Genomic DNA, 15903 nt, shown 5'->3' on the forward strand with positions numbered 1-15903 from the left:
CATGGATGACATTTTAGTGTTTGGTAATACGAAAGCCCAGCATGACGAACGTTTAGCTGATGTTATGTCACGCCTAGCTAGCGCAAACGTGACTCTAAACAAAGAAAAGTGCTGGTTTGGCGTTAATAAACTGAGATTTCTGGGCCATATTCTGAATGAGAACGGAATTGAGCCTGATCCAGCGAAGGTCAGCGCTATTAAGAATCTAAACGCACCGAAAAATGTCACGGAACTGAGAAGCTTGTTTGGCATGGCCAATCACCTAGGTCGCTTTTTGCCTCACCTGGCGCAAACTACCGCTCCGATGCGTGCTCTTTTGCACAAAGATAGCGAATGGGTCTGGGGGTGTGACCAAGCTAAAGCGCTGAACGAGCTAAAAGAGCTCATTTCTTCTGCGCAGTATATGGCCATGTACGAAGCAACGCTTCCTACCATCCTTTCAGTGAACGCATTCTCTTTCGGACTGGGAGCTGTTCTTTTTCAAACGCACAAAAACGGTCACCGTAGACCAATAGCTCTCATGTCTCGTTCTCTCATGAACACAGAACGGCGATACTCCCAGATAGAAAACAAAGCGCTAGCGCTCACGTGGGCAGCCGAAAGATTTGACGAGTACATCCGTGGCCTAAACGTTACCTTTGAAACTGATCACAAGCCTTTAGTGTCTTTACTGGGCCAGATGGCCATTGATGATATGCCCCCTCGAATTCAGTGCTTCCGGCTGCGCCTTATGCGCTATCTTTTCACGGTCCAGTATGTTCCCGGCAAATCGCTAGTCACAGCCAACACCCTCTCGTGATCCCCTGTAGCAGGCAGCGATTCTGAAAAAGGCTTGAGTGTGTCAGATATCACAGCGTACTCTAAGGCGTGCTTACTTGGCTTGGAAACGGGGGTCAATTTTTTATCCAGAGTGAGAGATTGTCAAATTAATTATCCCGTTTCCAAACACCTGCGCAGACTGTGTAAAATCAATTGGCCAAGGAAACCGAATGTCCCTTCTTTCCTCATGCCTTCCTGCCAAGATAGAGCATGCCTAAGCATAAGTGATGGTCCCTTGTTGAAAGGAACAAGGCTTGTAATCCCACAGTCTCTAGAACGGAAGTGCTGTGTAGACTACATGATGGGCACCAGGGTATCGTGCGTTGTCGTAATATTGCTAAAGGTTCTGTCTGGTGGCCAGGATTGAGCACCGATCTGGCACAGTTCGTGAATCAGTGCACTGTTTGCGCACGACATGCCCAGCAACTAGCCGAGCCCATGATAGCAACTGCAACACCATCGTTTCCTTAAGAGAGAGTGGGAGTAGATCTGTGCGTAATCAACGGCCAGGCATATCTTGTCGCCGTGCATTATCTTTCACGTTACCCTGAGGTAGCCATTCGTCCTTCCACAAAGTCGGGAACGGTCATTGATAGACTGAAAAGTATTTTTTTTCTAGGCATGGAATCCCCGAGTGCGTAGTGACCGACAACGGTCCTCAGTTCGTGGCAACTGAGTTTGAACAGTTCGCTATGTCCTACGGGTTTCGCCATGTCACCGTGAGTCCGAGGCACCCGCAGGGCAACGAGGAAGTAGAGCGAATGGTTCAGACGGTTAAGCACCTCCTTCTCAAGTCTAAAGACCCTTATCTGGCATTGTTGGCTTACAGGGCGATGCCCGGCATTCTTGGGGTCAGTCCTGCGGAAATACTTATGGGTAGGCGACTGAGGACAAGAGTCCCAATGCTACCATGTCATCGAAATCCGGGAAAAAGCAGCCCGAAAGTCGTGGCCAGAGACCAGACGGTGAGACGGCGGCAATGCCGCTACTACAACCGACGCCATCGGGCCAGACGGTTTCCCGAGCTAGAAGCAGATGACTTGGTCTGGGTGACAGACATGCAATCCAAGGCCACAGTCTTCGCACGAGCACCGAAACTGCGGTCATATGTAGTGCGAACAGATGACGGCGTTTGCCTCCGCCGAAACAGGAGAATGCTTAACCGTCTCCCAAAAGAAAGGGCGCACATGGAAACTTACGAATTTCCAGAAACCGCGGAGCAGCAGAGCGCGGCACAATTGGCTTATAGCCCAGATGGCGTGACTGCAACAGATTCAGCGGGGCCTCCAACTCGCGCTGTGGCCAGTGGTGACCCCACTCCCACTGTAACACGGTTGAAGAAACCCATCCGACTGGGCTTTGATGAGTAGTGCTTTGGTGTTTAGTGTTCAGTGTTTTTCTGGTACAAAATATGTTCTCTATCTTGTATTTTCGAATGTTCTTGTGTGGTGAAGAAATCCATACGACTTGACTTTAAGTGGTTTGCTATTTCGTTTTTTTCTGGTGTAACATGTTCTCTACAATGTATGTCCGAATGTTCCTGTGCTTGAAAAAGAGGGATGTGCTGTTATCGCCTGCCTGTTTGCGGCGTGTAATATCACAACAGATAGCTGGACGACCACTGCGAGTGCCAAGCTACTTGTGACACGTGACGTCCCCGGAATGTATATTATCGGCCAGCACAATAAGCAGGGGACTTTCCCTTTCGTCACCTGGAGCGCGGCTCGTCGACTGTTCCTTCCGACATGCATACGCGTCACGCTCGCATGCCGTGTCACCACATGCAGTACGGCCCACTCTTAATAAAGAGAACTCCAAATTAGTATGCTGGCACTGATTACAGCTCAGTTCTAGTACATAAAGATCTGGAAAATATTTTTGTTGAATAGTATCAACTGCTTTTTTTCACCATAAAGCTAAAGAATTACTGACATTTTGGTGTACTGAAACCGACGCGGTTCTCACTTAAATGTTGGACCTGTGTTTGATGGCAATCCTTCATTGCGTAGCAATTTCTGCTTTCCAGTTTTCCTCCAAAATACTGAAGAGCTTGCCCAACTTCGGTTCTAGTACGGCCAGTCAGCATGGCAGATGAAAGTGCGGGCCACGCATCTTGTCATTTGATCGCCGCTCCGTGCGGAGTCATCATCGGAGCTGTGCGAGTTGACCGCAGTCGGCAATGATGGGAAGGAGCAGGTGCCGTTTCATTGTCAGCTTTGGTGAGATTTGCCGCCTCTCAAAAATTTTGAAATTGGGAGGGTCCCGGCAACTTTGCAGTAATCTAGAAAGCTTTGCTCTCTTGTGCGGAATACAGCCATGTCCCCTTGGTAGTAAAATATATCACAAGCTCTTTTGGAAGAGCTATATGATACCACATTTCGTTCTCACATTTCTAACGGAAATTTGCAGCTAGGTGTGGAGAATGCACAAGGAACAAAAATGACACTGAAAGTCTGGTTTTCAGACCAAAGTGCTGCGAATCGTTACTGCCGACGCCAGCTTCAGTGCCCTTAACTTTTTTGTGTTTTTAAGGGAGAGTTCATATCTAATGAGCTATTGATATAACAAGCTCTTTTTGCAGAATCGAGTTCATTATAAATGGGTTTGACTGCATGTTTGTCTGGGTGGCTTATCAGTGATTGGTCTCAAGATCAAGCATATGGGTTAGATTCATCACGATCTGTGTGCCTTCCAGCGTCTAATCGGCCCGATGTTCACACACATTCTCAAATACACGCTGCTTTTGTTGCTCTTTCCTCGGTCCGCATCGCATTATCATTTACATTGATCCTCGACTCGAGCTGGATGAGCCTCATACCAACATAGGCGGCCCCGGCCTGTGCGGCTCCATTCTGCAAATTGCAGCGTTTGGGTGCTGCGTAGGCAGTGCCCACATCGGGCTGATGACGGGAAGTTCGTGCAGTAGACTGGAAGTGGCTGCAGAAACAGGCTGCGAATGCATCAGCCAGGGCAGCCTGCCTGCAGGGCGCTCGAAAAGTATGTGCCACTGCACACTCAGCGGCACACGCTTGGTGACCTGAGTTGGCAAAAGGTTCACTGAATGGTGACACATACCCACTGAAATTATGGTGTAGCTTGATAAAGCATTGGCATGAAAGGCATTCATTGAAGGCGGCACATACCCGGTGCATCTGTGGCACAGCCTGCTAATGTGTCGGGTTGCCGTCCTTGAGGAACCCTTGCAACATGGGTTCAATTCCACTCAACATCGAGGAAAGTTAAGGGACCTTTTTCATCGCCATAGAGCAGGACATCCCTAGTGGCACATACCTAGTTACCCAAGTGGGCCTCAAAGACGTTCATTGAATAGCGGCACACACCTACTGGCATGCAACCTCAGTGATTCAAGTTGGCATCAGAGAGGTTCCTTGGAGACTAGAACAGACCGAGTGGTACATACCCGGTGCTCCAAGTCGGCTCCTCCAAGCTTCTGAGCTCCACCTCATCAATACGATGGGCGCTACAATTATCCAAAACAAGGTGCACCGACCTGTGCCTTTCACATGTCAACATCGGAAGGCCTCAAGCCAGCTGTCAAGTATGGCCTAGGTCATCCATGCCTTCAGGTTCACAGTGCAATCAACATGCAGCCTGCAATAGACCCTATGCAAAAATACGCCACCTGTGGCAGCCACGGGAACTACAGCGCACAAGCGCCATGTTAGGGGAGGCCAGAAAGACACCCGAATCGGTCGGCGCATGGATAAACAGTGCTACTCCGAGCTAGCCTGCCTTGGGTACTGGCACTCCTGGTTCTGGTGTCATCTGGATCTCTTCACAATGGTCAACTCCTGCTGTTCCACAATGTCCCCAGCACGGATATCGCGACGGGAATGGCGAAAACATACGTCTGCATTTGCTCTTTCGCGTACCGTAAACACTCGATGCATGTTTTCTCGTGTTGCGTTTTGCCGCGGATCACAGTTTAAACTTGTGTCATTTTTTTTTTTTTTCAGATCGACTGTAAATTGGAGTTTCTGGAGTTATCTATTCTGAAAACGAGACACAGCGCAGTAATAACAGGTTGATGAAATTCTCTATCTCTGCGCGTTTCGTGAGGCGCTGAAAGCAGAGCACCGAAGCACTAAATTATCTGGGTATGCAGGTAAATGACACTCCTGCATACCCGGCCTAATATAGCGCACGCTTCGTGCATTAGGGTCCTGGAGCTGCATTGAGGCTGCAAGAAACATTGTATGTTTCCGATACATGTTTACCACAGCTGGGAATAACGTTGCACTGCCGTCACACAGCATGCCTATTTGTGTCACTCACATATATAGATGCGATCGTCGCAGGAAATGTTCTTCGGGCCACCTCGCAATCAGCGGCAGGATGCTTTGACCACAAAAACTCTGTGACATCGTTATTGTATGGTTGCACGCGCTTACATCGACATGCTTTGGTGACTTGCGTAATCTGTCAATTTCGCATACAGCAAATGTTTTCCTTCTGCAAAGGAAGCCAACATTCATTGAAATCAAAGAATGCAGAGGAGATTTTTTTTTCTTTTTTTATGATATTGGTCAACTGAAAATTAATACTGAACCATTTGTGGCATGCAAGATAATTGATTAGAAAGAAAAAGGCATTGTTACATCATTGCTAATGCCATGTATTTCTTACGGAGGTGTCTTATCACAAGTTTCCCCAAGACAGTCTACCGCTGAAGAAGCGGGTTGTTCCCATAAACAGAGACCCAGGCCCTAATTTTGTGATTGAGCAATCAACTAGGGTATGCTCAAAACATTTCAAGCCAGATGATTTCATCTGTAATGTTGCAAGTGGCCAACGTTTCTTGAAAGAAAATGCAGTTCTATTCGAATTTTCATTTTCAAAACCAGCGAACAAACGGTGGCCTGCAAAGCAGCGGCTACTGCAGTGCATCAACAGTGCCCAAAAAATACGACAAGCGCAGCAGGGTCAGATGATACATGTGTTCAAGAAAGCAATCAAGATGATGAAGCTCCTGCAAGCCATTGCGACTACGAATCTATGGAGTTGGCAGACCAGCCAGTGGACTTGCCTGCTAAGCCAACATCACATCTGGAACCTTAAGTTTGTTCCTTGTGCCTCATCGTCAAGGTGGAGCTTCAGGCAAAGTGTGCAGAACATAAAGGTCTCTATGCTTATTTAGCAAATCTGAAGAGTTCTATACAGAAGTTGAAAGATGAACTTGTTGCAGAAAAAGAGAAAAATTCGGAGCTTGCTGCACAGAATGGAAATATTCAGCAGCAGCATGAAGTAACCACTCGGCAACTACAAGAAGTGCAAGCTCTAAATGAAAGGCAACTTAAAAGTTTATTCACTATTGACAATTCTGGAATGTCGACATTAGCATGCAGTCTTACACGGGACTAAACTACTAAGATGTTCAGAAGCTGCTGCTATTGCTAAAACCAGGTTAAAATTCATGCAATGTGTATAGCAAGAAAGAATGCCAGCCTAATGATGCCAGGGGTCGTCCTTGAAAGCTTTTACTGGAGGAAGAGTTGTTCCTCATGCTAGTGAAGCTCAAAACAGGATTGTTTCACCCGCACCTTGGACACATTTTTGGGATTTCTGCCAGCACAGTGTCGAGGGTATTCTCCACTTGAGTGAACTTCATGAATCTACAGCTGGGAAAACTACCTTTGTGGGCACCCCGAAGTGTGATTGACTGCTATGTGCCTGCTGATTTCAGTAACCTGTACCCCTCCAGAAGAGTGATTATCGATGCTGCAGAGATCAGGTGCGAGGTACCTAGTTCTTTTGTAAGGCAGTCAGGAACTTACCGTACTCAAATTATAATTCACCCAGCACTGTCAAGACCCTTGTTGGCGTATCAATGCAGATGGTCCGCTAACTTTTGCTTCGTAACTTTGCATGGGCTCACTGTCCGATAAAGTAGTAGTCATTCGAGGTGGATTTCTGGACCAGGAATATTCTTTTTTAGACTCTATCATAGCTGATAAAGGCTTCAAAATCAAGGACCTGCTTGATGAAAAAGGAGTTGACCTTAATATTCCGCCATTCCTAAGACAGGGCCAGTTTTCTTTCTTTCTTTCTTTATTCATTTATTTAAGACATTCCTTACAGAAATGCCTTGGGGGACGCGACAAAAGGCACTGAACGTGCCTGACTGGGCCTCGCCACCCTTGGCAGCAGCAGTCACACAAGAACAATAATAACAAAAGTATTCACTACAATAGGCTCAATTTGGAACACGGTAGAACTTAAACCTCAATAAGTGTTCCTTTTCAATAACATAAATCAGTAACATAATTACATAAATACACATACACATCAATAACATAAATACACATATAATTAGATACATTGTACAGGTGTGTCGCAACTATCGTCTTAGTACAGAAAATATATCGGACTTTAACAATAAAAAGCCAAGACACAGAGTAAGAGGAAACCAACTGGGATCAGACCTGCAGGATTTTTAGTCTGTGTTAAGGAAAAAAGTTTTGAGCATTTTTCTGAAAATGTGCACTGAGGTAGCTGTAACGAGCGCTTCAGCAAATTCCGGATATTCGTTGAGAAGGTCTGGTATCGTAAAGCTTAGTTTTTGATCGCCATATTTTGTACGAGAACGTGGCCTGGGTATTAAATTCTTTCGTAGGCTGTACGGACCAGGTTTCACTTGATATTTGGTTTGAATAGGTGTTGTTTGGTGCTGATGCAATATTTCCAGGGCCAAGTTGTATTTATACAATTTATGAATAGGCAGTATTTTATTAGATTTAAAAAAGGGTGTAGTGTCTTCAGAAAGTTCTAAATTTCCGATTGCACGCACCGCTCGCTTTTGCAAACAAAAAAGACTGTCTAGGTTGGTCTTAGTCGTTGTTGACCATACTAAGAAACAGTAACATAACCGGGAATGAAATAGCGCGTAGTATATCTGCCTTTTCACCGCAGACGGGATATAATATCTCACTTTATTTAAGATTCCAACAGCTCGCCCTAGCTCACTTCGGAGCTTGTCAACGTGAGGCGTCCATGAGAGGTTTTCTTGAAATGTCACCCCCAAAAATCTAACTGATACAGATTGTTCGATGGTAACGTTTTGAAATTTTAAATCCCAGTTTATAGTCGGGTGGTGTCCTCGCGGCCGGAAGAGTAAGTATTTCGTTTAAAATTAACTTTGTATTTTTGTTAATGTTTACAATATCGTTAATGTATAATAAAAATAACGTTGGTCCTAGTAATGATCCCTGTGGTACGCCAAATTTTACAAATTTTAAGTCCGAATTTACGCCATTTATGCATGTGAATTGAGCTCTCGAAGTTAAGTAGCTTTTTATCAAAGACCAAGCTTTACCCCGTATTCCATACAATGGCAATTTCTTTAAGAGCACATCGTGTTGGACACAGTCAAAAGCTTTTCTAAAATCCAGAAATATTCCCAGGGTAACTATTTTCTTTTCGATGTTGTCTAGTATGTGCTCCTTTATTTCAAGAAGGGCACTTTCAGACGACTTGTTTTTTCTAAACCCGAATTGTTCGCTTACTATTATATTGTTTGCCGTCAGAAAGCCAGAAAGTCTTTTATGTATTATGTTCTCCGCTATCTTTGCAAAGATAGGAAGCACTGATATTGGTCTGTAATTGTTCTTGTCTTTAACGGAACCACCTTTATGTATTACGACAACACGGGCTAGCTTCATTGCGTCTGGAAACACTGCGGTTGAAAGAATAAGGTTGAGAATGTGCATAAGCGGGATGCTTACCATCGGCGCGACAGCTTTCAGTGGTCTAGCTTTAATATCGTCAGCTCCAGCAGCACAATCGTTTTTCAAAGCCAATATGATATCAGTTATCTCATATTGATCAGTGGGTGACATAAATATAGTATTTTGACAATGTGTTTTCACAAAATGTTCACAAGGCATTTTGGCGCGGTCATCTGTTGAAGCACCCACATTAATAAAATGTTCGTTAAACAAGTTTGCGACCTCAATGTCACTCATGGACTCACTTTCATACAAAACACGTTTTGGCGAACTTGTCTTTCCTATAATATCCCGGATCGTTTTCCATACAAGACGAGAATTTCCCACAATTTCAGAAAATTTTTTCATGTAGAATTCTCGTTTTGCTTTTTTGATATCAGCACTTAATTTGTTCCTCACTTTCTTAAATATTTGAAGATCACCTTCACATCTCGTGTCTAAAAACTTCTGGAAAAGTCTCTGCCTTTGTTTAATTCTGGTGTATAATTCATGTGATATCCAAGGTTTTCTTGTTTTTTTGTGTTTTTTAGGGGGCTTTTAGCGGAAAGGAGGCATTGTAGGCAGAAGTAAAACATTTCAGAAAGACATTATAAGCAATATTTGGATCGTTTTCTTTTATGACACTATCCCATTTCTGTTGTTCCATGAGTTCTTTAAACCTTAACATGTTTTGTTCCGAGTAGTCTCTAACTAGTGTTTCTTTTACTAATGTACGCTTTTGTTTCGATGGTATTAGACAATAAATTGGTAAACGATCGGTAAGGTCACAAGTGATTACACCTGACTTCACTTCATCAGGGCAAAAGCTTGTAATGCACAGGTCTAATATTGTTTCAGTACTTGAGGTGACATGGGTAGGCTCGTTAATTACATTTGTACAACCATATGATTCGAAAAGTTCTCTGAAATGCAAGAAGGTAGCATTATTTTCAGAAGCATCTATATTAAAGTCGCCGACAAAAACACATTCACGGTTGATTTCAATACTGTGCACAAATACTTCTTCTGCAAACTGCATAAATTCACTTATACACCCAGATGGCGGGCGGTACACGACAGCAAGAATTATGTTAAAGCAGTGAATAAAAACACATTCTAAATTTTCGTTCACAATATTATAATTTGGTGGAATTTGGTACGGCAGATCCGAACGGACATACAGGGCAACGCCACCTCCACGCTTCAATGAACGACAGGCTGACACACAGTCATATCCAGGTAGTAAAAAACAGTCATCCGGTGTGAACCATGTCTCACTAAAGCAAATGAAATCGAATTCATGGTTTAGGCTCGATAAAAATAAGGTAACCTCATCAAATTTATTTCGCAAGCTTTGGCAGTTCAAATGAAATATTGAAAGATTTTGCTCATCCTTCAGCTGCACAGTATGATAAGCGATATTTGACATGAATGGTGTGGCGCTTTCATGCAAGTATAGCAGAGGACTATGCTATCATTTCAGGTTTGCAAGATCGTCCTTATCACTGACAACAACTGCACGTGCGCCGGTCTGTTTTCTTACAAGTACTTTTCCATTCGTGTGCCAAACGAACGCGTAGCCAGATTCCTTCGCCCAGCATTTTGCACTTGCCAGAAGAGTACGAGAGAAACGAGTCAGATTTTCACAGATAAACATGTTGGTATTAGCGTCTCGTAACGCCTTCCTTTTTTCCAGCCAAGCATCGCGAATTTCTGATTTTGCGAAGCTAACAATTACGCCCCGTGTTTTACCCGGCTTAGCAGGAAGCCTGTGAATGGCTATTATGTCACTCGAGCACAGTGGCTTAAGCTCCAGTGTCGTACTTATGTCGTTAACCTTCTTCATCAAGTCTTCGTCATCAGACTCTGCGATGCCGTGAAATTCAATGTTCAGACGACGACTGCGCCGCTCTAGATTATGTATATCCAGGTTGAGCTGTGCAATTTCGCTGGCCCCTTTCCCCTTCTCGAGCTGTTCAACTCGCTTCGTAACTTCCTTGGTTAACTTTTCTTGGGCAAGAAGGCGTGTCTGAAAGTCGTCAAACTTATCAGAGAGTAGTTGGACGGATGATTCGAGAGGCTCAAGCTTGGCAGACAAGGCCAGGAGAGAGTCAATCTTACTTTCCATTGCAAGAAGCCGAGTGAGTAGCTCTCGATCGGACGGCTGTTTTTCACGTGCAATATGGGCCAGTTCGAAGAGGAAGATATCAAGGAAACACAAGACATTGTATCTTGACGCGTCCATGTTAGGCGACGAATACAGCGCTTCAAGTTCTTTCACATCTCTGACTGCCCCATACTCCTGTCCCTTGGCCCACTGATCAATCAGATATGGTCAGTCTGTGCAGTGCTAAGTGACATGCAAGGCCCTTTAATTCTAGAATATGAACAGTGACATTTTTCAACTCCTGTGGTCTGTTGAAGCGAGTCTAATGATGTTGTATTCAGTCCTTCTGCTGCTTTACTACAAAATGCAGAAAAGTGTCAATATAGAAGTTGTCCAGCACACTTTCCATGTCCTTCTATTCTTCCTTACAGAAACGCAACCTCTGTACAATGAGGAAGTGGGGTCCAAACGCTACAAAGTCTGCCCACTGGGTCTTGGTCACGCCCATCCTGTTGAGCACTTGCATATAGTATTCATGGTCCTTCTTGAGAATAGGTCTGCAGTTTTCATCAAGCTCGATGAAAAAGTCTTGAGACAGAAGGTCTTCTTTCGTGGCATCCCTCAGCAAATAGAGGCATTTCCTAGGTATGCTTTGTGGCGCAAAATACATTTCTTGAAAAAGGACAGAAGAAAGGAAGACAGTGAAGCGCCAAACTACCAACTGTTTAATGACAGCTTGAAAAAATGTATAGAAGAAAAGCCAACTTCCGCTCATGCGCAGGGAACCAAGGTGTGACAGAACAACATTGTCATGATAACATACTTTGGATAAAGCTCATTTCTGCAGAATATAATACAATAAGATGTATCGCTGACACAATCAGACCTTTTCTTTTTAATATAGAACGCTTCCAACAACTCCCTTGCAGTTTGGTCCCTACTTTTGCCAAGAATCAATACTTGTTCAAAGCATGGCGTACAACGACAGGCTTTAGAGTGCACAGGAAGATGCGCCTTGCCACACTTACTGATACTATTAGCACGCGATACATTAGCAGTGACAGAAATGAGGTGTGGGAGCTACAAATGCAGTCAGCCTTGCTTAGAGCCATGCAAAGCCCATGCTTGAATGAGACACGCGGCAACCTGCCCCCCCCCCCCCCCCTCGCACCTGCTTGATCGCATCACTTGGAGCTGGCTTCCGTCGCCCCTTTCCCCTTGCTCGAGCACTCATCCAGTCGCCATTCTTATCGGCTCACCCTCACCCGCTTTTGCTCTCACCCACAGTGCATGAGGTGCGATAGGATCCTATTATTTGAGAGGTGTGGATTTCGCAAGCAACCGCTTTTAATTCAAACATTTCATTGTTTGCGTGAACAGAAGTTTCCATTGATTGTCTCGGTATTCCTTTGCAGGGGCAGTGAAATTTTGTCATATTTAAATTCAATACAAACACACTACGTTATGTCGCCGTTCTAAGCACATGGTGTTCAATTAAAAAAGAAAAATGATCGAAAGACAGTACTTCATTATATTGAGAGTTTCGTCATATTGAAGTTCATTATTTTGAGGTTTAACTGTATATTTCTTCTGAACACTAAAATCACATTCACTTTAACTAACCTAATGTGGATTCTTTCTTTAACTGTCCTGTGAAGCGAATTCACTCATTAAAGGGATGTGGTAGTCACTCTATGGAAACCTGCCGTGGTTGCTCAGTGGCTATGGTGTTGGGCTGCTGAGCACGAGGTCGCGGGATCAAATCCCGGCCACGGCGGCCGCATTTCGATGGGGGCGAAATGCGAAAACACCCGTGTACTTAGATTTAGGTGCACGTTAAAGAACCCCAGGTGGTCAAAATTTCCGGAGTCCCCCACTACGGCGTGCCTCATAATCAGAAAGTGGTTTTGGCACGTAAAACCCCATGTATTATTATTATTATCACTCTATGAAAGTGTTTTCAATTGCCTTGAGCCAAATATCGCCGAGGATAGAGTACTCATATACAAGGTGCTCCAGATTTGCTTGTTCTCCTCACGGGGGGTGCAACTCGTCCGAATGTGCACAGGATTGTCTTGGGTTTCGTGCGCGACGTACATTGCACTTTGCTGGTGTTGCTTAGCATGGGGTTGCTTGTGGAGAAAACGTTGCCATCCTCTCTGTGCTTTGTGCCGCAACAAGTTCCTTCAACTACGCCACCAGAAACATGATGTTCTGTATGTAGGCTCGAGAAACTGCAATCATTGGTGGATTAAATGGTTCCCAATAAGGGGCTGCAACAAGCACAAAGAAAAAGAAAAACAGGGCATGTTGGGCGCTACCTAACTACAAACTACACTTGTTGGGAGAGTACCAAGGATGGGTGCCTGCTTGTCCGCTTGCAGAGCTATCGCGTGCACGGGGCCGGTGCGACCGCCTGTCCGAGGCCCTGGCACAGAGCGAACGAGAGGTGGCGGCATGCAGAGACGCCTTGCACGACTACCAGCTGCAGATGGAGGCTCAACGAGCGACCCACGAAGCATTGCGCTCTCACGTGCATGACCTGCAGGTGATCTTCGCCACTTGCAGTGCATAGTATCACATAGTATGTGCTTTTTTGGTGGGTTGGGCAGCACAGTCAGTGCTAATTGGATGTGCATTTACCTGAGTTTTGCAATCGGAAATGGGAAACTCGAAAAAGTAAAGTTCGTGCCACTTGGCATTCTCCTGTTTTACATATCTGGACCCCAGTGAGGGAGATGACACGCTTGAAATTGTTTCCCAGAAACAAGTGAAGAGGCACGTTGTACCAGCTGAATGTATTGGTCATGTGCAGGTTCAACTTGGTGAGGCTCGAGAAGGCTGCGAGTTCCTGCAGGCAGAGCGTGCTACCTTGGCCGAGGCACAGCTGGAGTCTGAGGCCGAGATGCGGCGTCTCCGCGGTCTCCTCGAAGCGGCCCTAGAGACCTCGCGCGTTCTCTACCAGCGCTGTGCCAAGCTGTTTGCAAAGTGCCAGCAGAAGAGGTACCTCGCTAGTCCACCAAGTCATACATTCTTCAGCATTTGTATTCTAGATGAACCTGAATGTAGACACATTGACAGAATATGTGTGGCTACTTACTTTCCTCGAGTGTAAGCAAGCACAGTCTCAGGTTACTATCAAACATGTACCCACACTGTTGGAAACATAAATGGAACAGAGGGCCTTCTTACAAAGTGTGATACTAGTAGGCATGATGTTTGATGGTCTGTGCCAATGCCAAGAGCACAGCTCGGGAGCACCAATATGCCTAATTCGTGTACCAACAGGCCCGAAGAGCGTTTTCGAATGTACCTGTGGCGGATGGAGTCCTTAAGGGCAGTAAATGACATGCATTTATTTTTTCCAACTGGCCAATTTTTCGAATGTTTTTCAGCACCTAGGGAGTTCGAAAAATTGGACGTGGACTGTGCAACTGACCAAGACGATGCGTCAAATGGTCTGTGGGGTGAACAACTGGCAGAAGGAAAACAAGAACAGAAAGGGCCTACACATTGGAGAATGAACGAAAAAGGAAGCATGCTGCTGCCATCTTGAGCTCAAAAAACGAAGTGTCGGCTGATGCCGAGATGCAGGTGTCCCTCGTCTAAACCAAAATAAAGTCTTTAAAGCAGTGAAACACAACACTGAGGCGTTGTGCATGGGCTGAGAGTATGTCAGGACAGTCGAGGTTAACTTACGAGCTGTTGAGAGAGAATCTCCATTGTGACAAAGTTCGGGCCTCATACCACTGAGCTTGCTATCAGTTGATGGAAATATCTCTAAAAAATATTCGCTTCTGTATGCAGCTCCTTTTTATTTGTATTTGAAAATGCCCGACTGGATTTGCAATTTTTTTCGAAGACCTTTTATTTGCTGTGCATTTTACTAACCCCTTCCTTTTATTCTTTTTTTGAATAAGATGAGCACTACTCCTTAGCATTCAAATTGGATTGGGTGGTTTGTTTTTTAAAATTTTTTTCATATGCTTACTAGAGAGTGACAGCATCGGGCGATATGGTTTCAGCCCATCTTGACATAAAACATAGTTCTGCATCACTCCGGGAATTTTGCAAAGGCACTCAGGGAAAACCTGGATAATTCAGGGAATTTGGAAATGTCAACTTAGTAGACACCCTGGTACTGCCAAATGAATCAGCAGTATGTTTTAGCATTTCTTCTGCACCTTGTTTAATTCGACCCACTGACTAATTTGATTACTTCTGTCGGTCCCGTGACGATCGAATTGATGGTTTTGACTGTACCGTATTTTAGCACGCATAACCTTCACCACTATTCAAATAATGTAACAGTAAAGTTGGGGTGAGGATTATATGCAACTTTTGCCTTGAGGTGAAGCTTTACAGCAGCAAAAAGTTTGCCTAGAAGTGTGGGTTCACAAGAGTACATGCAGTGCTACCCCGAAAGCACACTTCCAGAACTCGTTATTCGTGTTAGCTCAGTGCGCTGTGTCACCCACCTATAAACTCATATGTTTGGGCGATGGACAACAAGTTTGTAAAGACACTGCTGCTATTCTTGCACGATGCAGAATTGAAAGTTTTTATTTAACATTCTTCTTTAATTCCTTTAGTTGTGCCTTTAGCTTCCTTTAATTACAACTTTCTTTTTAACTGATTTGAGCAGATTGAATTAATTTTTGGGCCCATTTAAGTTAGAGTTATCAAGATTCAACTGTTAATGTTTATTAATCTAATTGGCAGTGCACTAGCAAAAGTGAATTCATAATGAGGCATGATGAATAGATGCTGCCTTACAATTTCAAGATTGAGACTCCTCAGTCGTAATAGCACTGTACATGTTTTCCAGAATACACCATGAACAGGGAAAATTTTATTTTCTTATGTTGATGCAATAAAACGAGCATCAAGTTTGGGACTAGTACTGTATATCCAGTAGCACTCTTACACCTTGACTTGGTAGTTTTGGTAGCAGCGCCAGAGTTGCCTGGTACTGCAGTGAAGCTGGGTTTTCTGTGCTGCTCATCATAAACGCTGCAAATAACTTCTTTTTTTTCGCACCTCTCTCTCCTTTTTTGTATTGTGTGAAGAGTTTTACATATTCATAGTCCACACCATATTAAAGAGAAATTATGATTGTGTGGCACCTCTTCAGCTCTGAGCATACACAATTTTAAAACCTTACCGATGCGATCGTACCATTTCCCAACACCTGTGTTTGCGATCGAGAACACAAGATTTCCCAGACAAGTTACGCTTCTTTTTTACTGGTTC

The 15903-nt window shown here is 44.4% G+C and overlaps 2 protein-coding genes across 3 annotated transcripts in view; one reads left to right on the forward strand and one right to left on the reverse strand.

Moving 5' to 3' along the window:
- The window catches only part of LOC139055887 (plectin-like), a 295516-nt gene that overhangs the window by 132442 nt on the left and 147171 nt on the right, over positions 1 to 15903 (forward strand). For both annotated transcript variants that reach the window (XM_070533491.1, XM_070533490.1), the window contains 2 exons: positions 13035 to 13198; positions 13466 to 13653. In XM_070533491.1, coding sequence (XP_070389592.1) covers positions 13035 to 13198; positions 13466 to 13653 — 352 coding nt within the window. The remainder of the gene's footprint in view (positions 1 to 13034; positions 13199 to 13465; positions 13654 to 15903) is intronic.
- LOC139056439 (uncharacterized) lies at positions 10018 to 10671 on the reverse strand. The gene has a single exon (XM_070534685.1). It carries the CDS (start codon positions 10669 to 10671, stop codon positions 10018 to 10020), a length of 654 nt encoding a protein of 217 aa, XP_070390786.1.

The sequence above is a fragment of the Dermacentor albipictus genome, chromosome 2 (assembly GCF_038994185.2).
Source record: "Dermacentor albipictus isolate Rhodes 1998 colony chromosome 2, USDA_Dalb.pri_finalv2, whole genome shotgun sequence".
NCBI lineage: Eukaryota > Metazoa > Arthropoda > Arachnida > Ixodida > Ixodidae > Dermacentor > Dermacentor albipictus.